The sequence below is a fragment of the Pseudophryne corroboree genome, chromosome 4 (genome assembly GCF_028390025.1).
Source record: "Pseudophryne corroboree isolate aPseCor3 chromosome 4, aPseCor3.hap2, whole genome shotgun sequence".
Classification (NCBI taxonomy): Eukaryota; Metazoa; Chordata; class Amphibia; order Anura; family Myobatrachidae; genus Pseudophryne; species Pseudophryne corroboree.
Window position 1 is genome coordinate 725621601 of NC_086447.1, and position 12274 is coordinate 725633874.

At 45.6% G+C, this 12274-nt stretch overlaps 1 protein-coding gene across 1 annotated transcript in view; it reads right to left on the reverse strand.

Moving 5' to 3' along the window:
- MTR (5-methyltetrahydrofolate-homocysteine methyltransferase) overlaps nt 1-12274 on the reverse strand; it is a 224570-nt gene that overhangs the window by 115694 nt on the left and 96602 nt on the right. Inside the window, exon 19 of the mRNA XM_063918059.1 lies at nt 9981-10070. Within this exon, the coding sequence (XP_063774129.1) occupies nt 9981-10070 (90 nt within the window). The remainder of the gene's footprint in view (nt 1-9980; nt 10071-12274) is intronic.

A 12274-nucleotide genomic window follows, 5' to 3' on the forward strand; every position in this document is an offset into this window, starting at 1 on the left:
AGTCGGATTCTCCGATGGAGAAGCCAGTGCGAGCCTGCTCCCTGAGCAATGAGGTTTATTTGGAATGGTCGGGAATGAAGTCTGCCGTACTGGAGAGCTTCGAACGACGCCACCATCTTCCCGAGAAGTTGCACACCGAGGTGCAGAGAAACGGTTTTCGTCCTCAGTACCTGAGCCACTAATCTCTGTAGGTCCTGGACCTTGTTCTCTGGTAGGAACACACGTAATAGGACCGTGTCCAAGATGAGACCGAGGAATTGAATCCGTTGAGTCGGTATGAGGTTGGACTTTTGGAAATTGACAATCCATCCATGTTGAATTAGAAATTGATGGGATGTCTGAACATCCTTGAGCAGTCGATTCTGAGATGGAGCCTTGATCAGTAAATCGTCCAGATAAGGTATAATCGTGACCCCCAACAGTCTCAGTCCTGCCACCATGACCGCCATGATCTTTGTGAAAATTCTTGGAGCTGACGCTAGACCGAACGGCAAGGCCCGGAATTGGTAGTGATCCTCTACCAGTGCGAACCTTAAGTAAGCCTGGTGAGGAGTCCAGATTGGAATATGCAGATATGCATCTTTTATGTCCATGGATACCATGAACTCGCCCTGTTCTAAGCCTGCAATGACTGATTGGATTGATTCCATCTTGAATTTGTAGACTCTTAAAAACTGGTTGAAAACTTTTAAATTGAGTATTGGTCTGACCGTCCCGTCTGGCTTTGGCACGACAAAAAGATTGGAATAGAACCCCGTTCCTCTCTGAGAAGCGGGAAGCGGAATAATGACCTCTGCTTGTAGCAATTTGAGAATTGCTGCCCGTAGTGCCCTTGCTTTTTGAGGGCACTGAGGCAATCCTGTTGTAAAAAACTGACTGTGAGGTCTCTGTTGAAATTCCAGTCTGTATCCCTGAGAGATTAAGTTGTTCACCCAAAGTTCTGGTGAGGTTTTGGCCCAGATGTCCTGAAAACATTCCAGTCGGCCGCCCACCAAGGGGGACCCCAGGTGAGCTGGGAGGCCGTCATGCCACGGTCTTGTCAGCAGGTTTATCCGGCTTTCTGGTCGCTGCCTGCGAGCGGCCTCTACCTCTGCCCCCGCGTGCTTGTGTACCGAAACCCCTTCCACGGGCTCGAAAGGACTGTGATCTAAATGAAGTAAACGCTGGTCCCGAATAACCTCTCCTAGTTTGTGGAGCGGTTCTCGTATAAGGAGTAGGCAGAAAAGTGGACTTCCCCGCTGTAGCCTGCAAAATCCACTTGTCCAACTCTGGTCCGAACAGCATTTCACCCCCAAAGGGGATGGATTCTACCGCCTTCTTGGTGTCAGAGTCTCCTTGCCATTCTCTGAGCCATAAAATCCTCCTAGCCGATATGGCCGATGCAGATATGCGCGATGCTATTCTGCTAATATCCTTAGAAGCTTGACACAAGTATGAAGCAGATTCTCGAATGTGTTCCGCCAGCTGTGTAATCTCTTCTAAGCTATTTTCCTCCTCAATAGCTTGTACTATACGGCCGAACCATGCACCCATAGCCTTGTTGACCCAAGCACAGACGATCGCAGGTCTCTGCGCTGCACCTGCTGCTACAAATATTGATTTTAACGCAGTCTCAACTTTACGGTCGGACGCATCCTTTAAAGTAGTTACGTTAGGAATTGGCAAGATTGTCTTCTTTGACAACCTTCCTAGGGAAGCATCCACTACCGGCGGAGACTCCCACTTGTCCATTACACCCCTTGGTAGGGGGTAAGTTACCTGAAACCGTTTCGGAAATTGAAAACGTTTGTCAGGTTGTTTCCAAGCCTCTTCCATCTGAGATTGGAGAGATTTAGGAATGGGGAACTCTGCTGAACGCGGCTTCTGGGATTCGAACAAATCGAATTCTTCCGGCTCCCGGATTTCCGCTTCCTTAAAGCTTAGGATGTCCTTTACCGCGTCAATTAAGTAATCCAGACCCGAGATCGCCGAGTCTTCTTCAGGAAAATCGGCGTCTAGGTTAGGTTCAATTAACTCACCTTCTTCCGTATCCAGAAGAAAACCCTCTTCCTCCTCAGATTCTGGTATAAGAGGAAGAGTTCTTTTAACAGCCCTGCGCACACTCGTATCTGCGTGTGCGGGCGGCGTTAACTTGATGAGAAATTCCTCCATCGTCTTTGAGAATCCCGCAGCCCATTCCGACTGCTGTTTTCGGGATTCTGCCATCTCCTTGGAGATTCTATTAGCAAGGTTGTCTTCCCATGCCTTAGCCAGAGCACTGCTCCCAGGTGGAGCGTCCTTGTCTAAGCAGGAGTCGCACACCCCGGAGCTGCCAACCCGCGTGCTCTTCTTGTTACATTTCGTACAAACATAGCAGGTCTTTGAGGTCTTGGTAGCCTTAGACATGTTGTTTTTAAAAACCCTGTACTAGGGGAGCCCGCAGCGCTTTCACCCTTTAAACTAGGAAGAGAAAGACTGGGAGATGACGGAAGCGAAAGTATTGGATTCGGCTGGAATTACCTGTCGCTTTTTCTCTATAAAAGGAACAGGCCAAAAAAAATAAAAATTTAAAATAAAACACCAGCCGATTCGCAACTCTCACACCCCAACTGTAAATCAGCTACGATGTTAGAGTTGGCTTGCTTCCGTGTATTTTCTTCGGGATCTTTGAAACAGAAGTCCCTTGAAAACATAAATTGTAAATTTTGATTACTTTTCAGGAGATCCTCATATGTTATATATACATTACACCAGCAGAGGGAGCTGTTACCTAACGATCCCTCTACTATATTAATGCATGCACTATCCAGGCAATGCAGCAGGGGGAGCTAATTCTTTTATAAAAAAACCTTCCCCTATGTACACGACTGGGGGAGGGGGGAGGACCCATCCTTTACTCAGCCTGGCGCCAAAACGAAGAAACATGGCCACCACTAAATGTAAGCTTACAGAAAACAAGAGCCTGCAGCACTGTTATGAGCGTGTGGGCTTTGCGCATACCTTCTCTATGCGCTGCTTTAGTGCGTCCAGTCCTGATGCTCTACTGACCCCCACACGCTGGTCGCTGGTGCGCGCCGAGTCCTCTATTCGGCGCGCGCCGGGACAGTCTCCCGTAGCGCCGCCTGTGCTCCGCTCCGTCTGTGGGTCTCATCATTCGCTGTGCAGCGCGCCGCTCCGCCGTCCCTCCCTGCTCACAGGGAAGACAGGCTGAGTCCCGCGCCGCACTAAGGCTCCCACACGCCGGGCACCGTCGCTCTGCCGTCCCTCCCTGTTAGCTACTTCCCCGCTGTTTATATCAGGGGAGATTTAAACTGCAATAGCTGGACTGACTTTATAAGAGAGTAGAGAGAGAGAAAATTATACTATAAGAGAGAGAGAGATAAAAAAAAAAGAAAAAAAAAAACTTTTACTACTGGAAGACCCTAGCCTAAGCTTGTACGACCAGTACTCACTCTTAGTTGAATATTGAGGATCTCCTGTGGAGAGATGCAGGTCCCTTCAATAGGTATCTTTGTCTCTCTGCTATCAGGCAGCCTTGTCCCCCTTTTATTAGGGTTACGCAGCCCCTTTTAGATTTTTAGTCAGAAGCTCAAGTGCTCCACGTGTTGTGCCTCCAGCACAATTTTTCAAACTGAGGGAGGAGGGATGTGAAGGGGGAGGAGCCAGCTGTGCAAACAATGCTAATTTAAGATTGTGCCACACCTCCGGTTCAAGGCTTCACACCCCTACTGTATAGGACTTCAGTGTCCCCTAGTGGATGAAAGAGAAAAATTCATTAACTGAGACTCTAGCACAGGGAGCCGAATGCATCAGCTTGACCCATTTGATAAACCCGGAGCCTATCCCAAATTTCTCCATGGTCCCCCACAGGAACGTCCACTTAACTGAATCAAACGCTTTAGCGGCATCTAATAAAACTGTAACAGAAGTATGAGCATCACTACGGGGGACCTGGAGATGAGTAAACAGCCTCCTAAGATTAATCATGGTGGATTTACCAGGCATAAAGCCGGTCTGGTTTCATGTATTAGTTGAGCAATGACAGAATTAAGTTTAATTGCCAAGGCTTTGGCTAAGAATTTGATTTCTGTGGGTAACAAAGATATGGGTCTATACGACTCAACCTTAGTGGGGTCCTTGTCAGGCTTCAACAATACTATTATCAGTGCCTCAGACATAGATTCAGGTAAAGACTCCAATTCAAACACACCATTAAATAGCGTTAATAGTCTGGATACATAAAAAGCACCATGCTTTTTGTATAACTCCAATGGGATACAGTCTAGTCTCGGCACCTTAGTCCCAAGGAATGACTTTACGGCTGTTTATATTTCATCTGCCGAGAGTGGAGAGTCAAGAAAGTCATGTGTCTCCTGAGTCAATGCTGGTATGGGTATTGCACCAAGAAAGCCCGCAGCTCACTATCATCACAGACCAGCTTAGTGTCATATACCCAACGGTAATAGTCAAGGAACTGTCCAGCAATATCAGGGGTTTGATTATATACATTCCCATCTTGCCTGTTGATTGTAACTATAGTATTAGATGGTTTCTCAGTACGTGCCAATCTAGCCAAAAAAACGACCCAGTCTATCGCCTGTAGCATATTGAGAATGTTTCATAAAAAGCAAGCGATGCTTTTCCTTATCAGCCAGACACTCATTCCACTCCCTTTGAGCAAGCACCCAGACTTCCTTAGAGGAGTCTAAATTGTCAGATAGATAAGCAAGTTCAAGAGATCTACATGAGGCCTCTAACTCTAGTTCCACCTTCGTATAGGACCTCTTCAAAGTTGCCACCGCCTGGATAAGAGTACCCGCCTTTTGTAGATATTTACTGCGATATGTAGATGAAGAACTATTGGCAGTGCCTAGAATCTCATGAAATTCATCTGGGGTTCGAGCTTTTAGCCATGTGGCTCCAACTCTATGGAACTCGCTTCACCGCACAGTTCGAGAGGTCCCCACTGTAGAATCCTTCAAACACAGACTCAAGACATTCCTGTTTACTTATGCATTGCCTTAATGTCCCTTTAGTATCTCCATGCTCTCTATATTTTAAGAAAAGCTTTTCTGTACTTAATTGTTTCTGTATTGTATTATGTTCATTCTATCTGTTAAATGACTTGAGTCCTATTGGAGAAAGAGTGCTATATAAATAAAATTATTATTATTATATTTAGACATTTTAGTAGAGATGAGCGCCTGAAATTTTTCGGGTTTTGTGTTTTGGTTTTGGGTTCGGTTCCGTGGCCGTGTTTTGGGTTCGACCGCGTTTTGGCAAAACCTCACCGAATTTTTTTTGTCGGATTCGGGTGTGTTTTGGATTCGGGTGGTTTTTTCAAAAAACCCTAAAAAACATCTTAAAACATTGAATTTGGGGGTCATTTTGATCCCATAGTATTATTAACCTCAATAACCATAATTAACACTCATTTTCAGTCTATTCTGAACACCTTACACCTCACAATATTATTTTTAGTCCTAAAATTTGCACCGAGGTCGCTGGATGACTAAGCTCAGCGACCCTAGTGGCCGACACAAACACCGGGCCCATCTAGGAGTGGCACTGCAGTGTCACGCAGGATGTCCCTTCCAAAAAACCCTCCCCAAACAGCACATGACGCAAAGAAAAAAAGAGGCGCAATGAGGTAGCTGTGTGAGTAAGATTAGCGACCCTAGTGGCCGACACAAACACCGGGCCCATCTAGGAGTGGCACTGCAGTGTCACGCAGGATGTCCCTTCCAAAAAACCCTCCCCAAACAGCACATGACGCAAAGAAAAAAAGAGGCGCAATGAGGTAGCTGACTGTGTGAGAAAGATAAGCGACCCTAGTGGCCGACACAAACACCGGGCCCATCTAGGAGTGGCACTGCAGTGTCACGCAGGATGTCCCTTCCAAAAAACCCTCCCCAAACAGCACATGACGCAAAGAAAAAAAGAGGCGCAATGAGGTAGCTGTGTGAGTAAGATTAGCGACCCTAGTGGCCGACACAAACACCTGGCCCATCTAGGAGTGGCACTGCAGTGTCACGCAGGATGTCCCTTCCAAAAAACCCTCCCCAAACAGCACATGACGCAAAGAAAAAAAGAGGCGCAATGAGGTAGCTGACTGTGTGAGAAAGATAAGCGACCCTAGTGGCCGACACAAACACCGGGCCCATCTAGGAGTGGCACTGCAGTGTCACGCAGGATGTCCCTTCCAAAAAACCCTCCCCAAACAGCACATGACGCAAAGAAAAAAAGAGGCGCAATGAGGTAGCTGACTGTGTGAGAAAGATAAGCGACCCTAGTGGCCGACACAAACACCGGGCCCATCTAGGAGTGGCACTGCAGTGTCACGCAGGATGTCCCTTCCAAAAAACCCTCCCCAAACAGCACATGACGCAAAGAAAAATAAAAGAAAAAAGAGGTGCAAGATGGAATTGTCCTTGGGCCCTTCCCACCCACCCTTATGTTGTATAAACAAAACAGGACATGCACACTTTAACCAACCCATCATTTCAGTGACAGGGTCTGCCACACGACTGTGACTGAAATGACGGGTTGGTTTGGACCCCCACCAAAAAAGAAGCAATTAATCTCTCCTTGCACAAACTGGCTCTACAGAGGCAAGATGTCCACCTCATCATCATCCTCCGATATATCACCGTGTACATCCCCCTCCTCACAGATTATCAATTCGTCCCCACTGGAATCCACCATGTCAGCTCCCTGTGTACTTTGTGGAGGCAATTGCTGCTGGTCAATGTCTCCGCGGAGGAATTGATTATAATTCATTTTAATGAACATCATCTTCTCCACATTTTCTGGATGTAACCTCGTACGCCGATTGCTGACAAGGTGAGCGGCGGCACTAAACACTCTTTCGGAGTACACACTTGTGGGAGGGCAACTTAGGTAGAATAAAGCCAGTTTGTGCAAGGGCCTCCAAATTGCCTCTTTTTCCTGCCAGTATAAGTACGGACTGTGTGACGTGCCTACTTGGATGCGGTCACTCATATAATCCTCCACCATTCTATCAATGGTGAGAGAATCATATGCAGTGACAGTAGACGACATGTCCGTAATGGTTGTCAGGTCCTTCAGTCCGGACCAGATGTCAGCATCAGCAGTCGCTCCAGACTGCCCTGCATCACCGCCAGCGGGTGGGCTCGGAATTCGGATTTGGGATTTCGAAGAATGCACAGTTCTTTGCTGTGCTGCTTTTGCCAGCTTGAGTCTTTTCATTTTTCTAGCGAGAGGCTGAGTGCTTCCATCCTCATGTGAAGCTGAACCACTAGCCATGAACATAGGCCAGGGCCTCAGCCGTTCCTTGCCACTCCGTGTGGTAAATGGCATATTGGCAAGTTTACGCTTCTCCTCCGACAATTTTATTTTAGGTTTTGGAGTCCTTTTTTTTCTGATATTTGGTGTTTTGGATTTGACATGCTCTGTACTATGACATTGGGCATCGGCCTTGGCAGACGACGTTGCTGGCATTTCATCGTCTCGGCCATGACTAGTGGCAGCAGCTTCAGCACGAGGTGGAAGTGGATCTTGATCTTTCCCTAATTTTGGAACCTCAACTTTTTTGTTCTCCATATTTTATAGGCAGAACTAAAAGGCACCTCAGGTAAACAATGGAGATGGATGGATTGGATACTAGTATACAATTATGGACGGACTGCCACGGTTAGGTGGTATAAAAAAACCACGGTTAGGTGGTATATAATACAATTATGGATGGACGGACTGCCTGCCGAGTTCCGACACAGAGGTAGCCACAGCCGTGAACTACCGCACTGTACACTGGTTGATAAAGAGATAGTAGTATACTCGTAACAACTAGTATGACACTATGACGACGGTATAAAGAATGAAAAAAAAACCACGGTTAGGTGGTATATATTATAATAATAATAATACAATTATGGATGGACGGACTGCCTGCCGACTGCCGACACAGAGGTAGCCACAGCCGTGAACTACCGCACTGTACACTGGTTGATAAAGAGATAGTAGTATACTCGTAACAACTAGTATGACACTATGACGACGGTATAAAGAATGGAAAAAAAACCACGGTTAGGTGGTATATATTATAATAATAATACAATTATGGATGGACGGACTGCCTGCCGACTGCCGACACAGAGGTAGCCACAGCCGTGAACTACCGCACTGTACACTGGTTGATAAAGAGATAGTAGTATACTCGTAACAACTAGTATGACACTATGACGACGGTATAAAGAATGAAAAAAAAACCACGGTTAGGTGGTATATATTATAATAATAATACAATTATGGATGGACGGACTGCCTGCCGACTGCCGACACAGAGGTAGCCACAGCCGTGAACTACCGCACTGTACACTGGTTGATAAAGAGATAGTAGTATACTCGTAACAACTAGTATGACACTATGACGGTATAAAGAATGAAAAAAAAACCACGGTTAGGTGGTATATATTATAATAATAATACAATTATGGATGGACGGACTGCCTGCCGACTGCCGACACAGAGGTAGCCACAGCCGTGAACTACCGCACTGTACACTGGTTGATAAAGAGATAGTAGTATACTCGTAACAACTAGTATGACACTATGACGACGGTATAAAGAAAGAAAAAAAAATACCACGGTTAGGTGGTATATATTGTAATACAATTATGGATGGACGGACTGCCTGCCGAGTTCCGACTGCCGACACAGAGGTAGCCACAGCCGTGAACTACCGCACTGTACTGTGTCTGCTGCTAATATAGACTGGTTGATAAAGAGATAGTATACAATACATACAACAATATACTACTATACTGGTGGTCAGGCACTGGTCACCACTAGTCACACTGGCAGTGGCACTCCTGCAGCAAAAGTGTGCACTGTTTAATTTTAAATTAATATAATATTATGTACTCCTGGGGGCTCCTGCTATAACAACCTGCAGTGCTCCCCAGTCTCCCCCACAATTATTATAAGCTTTGCCTTTTATACATTGATGTGCAGCACACTGGGCTGAGCTGAGTGCACACAGACTGAGTCACACTGTGTGACTGGCTGCTGCTGTGTATCGTTTTTTTTCAGGCAGAGAACGGATATAGCAGAGAACGGATATATTATATTAAAATAAATAAAAGTTAACTAACAACAACTGCACTGGTCACTGTGGTAAACTCTGTCTGACTCTGCACAATCTCTCTCTCTCTTCTAATCTAATTTCTAATGGAGAGGACGCCAGCCACGTCCTCTCCCTATCAATCTCAATGCACGTGTGAAAATGGCGGCGACGCGCGGCTCCTTATATAGAATCCGAGTCTCGCGAGAATCCGACAGCGTCATGATGACGTTCGGGCGCGCTCGGGTTAACCGAGCAAGGCGGGAGGATCCGAGTCTGCTCGGACCCGTGAAAAAAACATGAAGTTCGTGCGGGTTCGGTTTCAGAGAAACCGAACCCGCTCATCTCTACATTTTAGAGTTGAAGGTAGCAGTCCTAAAGAAGCAAATTACTTTTTTTTACTATTATTAATGGAAAAAAGAAGAGGAACCTAAGCACTAGTGACACTGCAAATTAGCAGAAAATAGGTGCATTTCAGTGCAGGAAAACCCCTGACGTAGTGATACACTGTTGACTTTATTCTGGTATGGCGTCTGCCGATTCCAGAAGCTTGTGCAGTACAAATTCACGCAAGGGAGTGCGCAAACTCTGCATCAGCCCCTTACTGTTGAAGTCTGTTATAAGTGAATAATTTGTTTGCAAAGATGCATCTGTGACATAGTAAGTACCACATGTTGATGTTCACTAATGTCAATGTAAAGGGTTAATTTACAAAGCATTGGGTTCTAGAACCCGGTGCCCCTAATCGAGTTTAAGCCTGATATTTAAAAGGGCAATGTTTTTACTAGCATTGCCCTTTTAAATTGCAAGCATAAACATGATCAGAAGCACTGGATTTTAGAACCCGACTCTTTGTAAATAAAACCCTAAATGTAGGAAACCCCATATGAAAGTTTACCTTGACTAGAGCATATTCCAACCGCTCCTCCACGGTACCATTCCTCCACTCATCAGTCTGGATCACTTTTTTTCCACCTTTAGCGGTAGTCTGGGGGGAGGGGGGTGTAACAACAAAAAAGTACGTTATTGAAAATTGAAAATAAATATATCTTAAAACACACCATTAACAGGTAAATGGGAAGCAGATTTATATTAAACTGCATACACATTGAATGTTGTAAAAAATGAAAAGCTGAGTATTTTGTGAAGTGGCGGTGTACGCAACACCAGGGATATTAGAATTTAGCAGTAAAAAATGTGATTTTTTTTTTAGGTATATTAGACTAGGAAACAGTGGGTATAGGTGTAGCTGGGCACCAAAGTGTTAACACCTGAAAAAGCACAGGCTCCTACTCCTATTCCATGTCACCTTCCTGTAACAGCAAGTTTAATTTGGCGACGGTCATCTCAACGCCCTCCATTGATAGTTACCATCAATGGCAACATACTATGTGGTCATGTACCATTAAAGAACATGGATGTGCAGAAAGATAGCCCACGCAGCTTTGTTTGCTGCGTTCTGACTTGGGGGCGGGACCCAGGAGAGAAGTCTAGGTCAGCATCCCCACACAATGTATGTGTGTTAGACCCTGGGGCAGTGCAGACCTGCTCACTGCCAGCTGAGTGAGTAACTTACCTACAACGTGCCAGTATGTTGATCGCCCGACTCACTCTATAGCTGACTTGACAGGCCCAGCTGTAAGCCAGCAACCCTGCAATTCCTCCGACACTTATACACAGTGCAACATTGTGGAGGGGGGGATAATCGGGCCTGCAGCTTCCTATTGATGGTGGGAAACCATTTAAATCAACATCAATGGTTAAAGAATTCATAACTGGCTGAAGACCATGGTTTGAACCATCAATGGTCGATGGCCATCCCTAGTTTTATTTTGGAAGATGTAACTGCTAGTACGAGACCTCTTTCTAACTAGGGAAATTAGAGGAGGTGAACCTGCCAGAAAAGGTTTGCTGGACAAATCTACTGCTTCTGACACTTGTTTTGGATCAGAGTACAGAGTGACCTATACAGTGTATAATCAGAGCACGGCTGGAATTAAATTTCTGTGATCTGCAAATCTGAAAAACTGATGCAAGCCAAACTTCTCAAATGAGTTGATGGGTATATGCTGCAGATTATCACTGCTAACCTTCTCCACTAATACCCCTTTCACACTGCCAATGCCGGATCCCACCCGGGAATTGGAAACGGATTCTTCCCGGGTGGGATCCGGCATTGGCAGCTGCTACAGGCTTCCCCGATCCAGCAATATGCCGGGCGGGTTGCCATAGCAGCAGGGGGCGGAGCCGTCAGCGGCGCTGGGAGATGAGATCATCTCCGCGCCGCCTCTGTCTGCTGTAGTAAACGGGTCCCAGGACGCATCGACCCGGGAGCCCGTTTAGACAGCCACTGACCCGGTATTCAACCCGGGAATAACACTGCTTTATTCCCGGGTTGAATTGCCGAGTCAGGCGACCCGCGATTTCGGCTGTGCCCCTTTCACACCGCACGTCGACCCAGCAATATGCCGGGTCGATACCGGGTTATTTGTGCGGTGTGAAAGGGGTATAAATGTACTATTGTAACCCCTCCCCTAACACTCTAATATGAGATTCTTAATTTCCTCACTAGGTGATGGTTATTCAGTATCTGTGCCTCCACCCAAGCTAATTATTTGGGCTTGCCTGGGTAAGCCTCTCTCTAATGATGAATAATAATTGCAAATCAGTCTATCTCATAAACGTAAATATGCACACACTCTTTACAATATTCTACCTGTTCTTCTGTTTGTGTTTTCAGGATCTCCGGATGGAATTTTCAAATCACATTACATATATGGTAAGTATGAATAAGTGTATTTATTCATCATAAAAGTATTTAAAGGTTAAAAGCGAACACATTCTTCTAGCATAGTAAAACAAATTACATTTATAATCCTGTCCCACTATTTCCCCCTCTAGAACCTATACAAGTCATTTTGCATGCAATACACACACAAAAATTACCGTAATGTTAATAATAGAGTGACCCGGGTACTCAAAAAATAAGTGCAATGTCTGGGCCCTTAAATCAGCATATGCTAGCAAATAACTGACACAAATAGGCGGCAGGTTTCTCTTTTCTGTTGGATCCAATTCTCTTTTCCCTATTATAGCAGAAGATACTATATACAGTGTGTTATACGAACATTGATCTACTCCGAGACTCAGTCATAGGACGAGTTGTTTATGTAGTATAATATCCATCTGCTT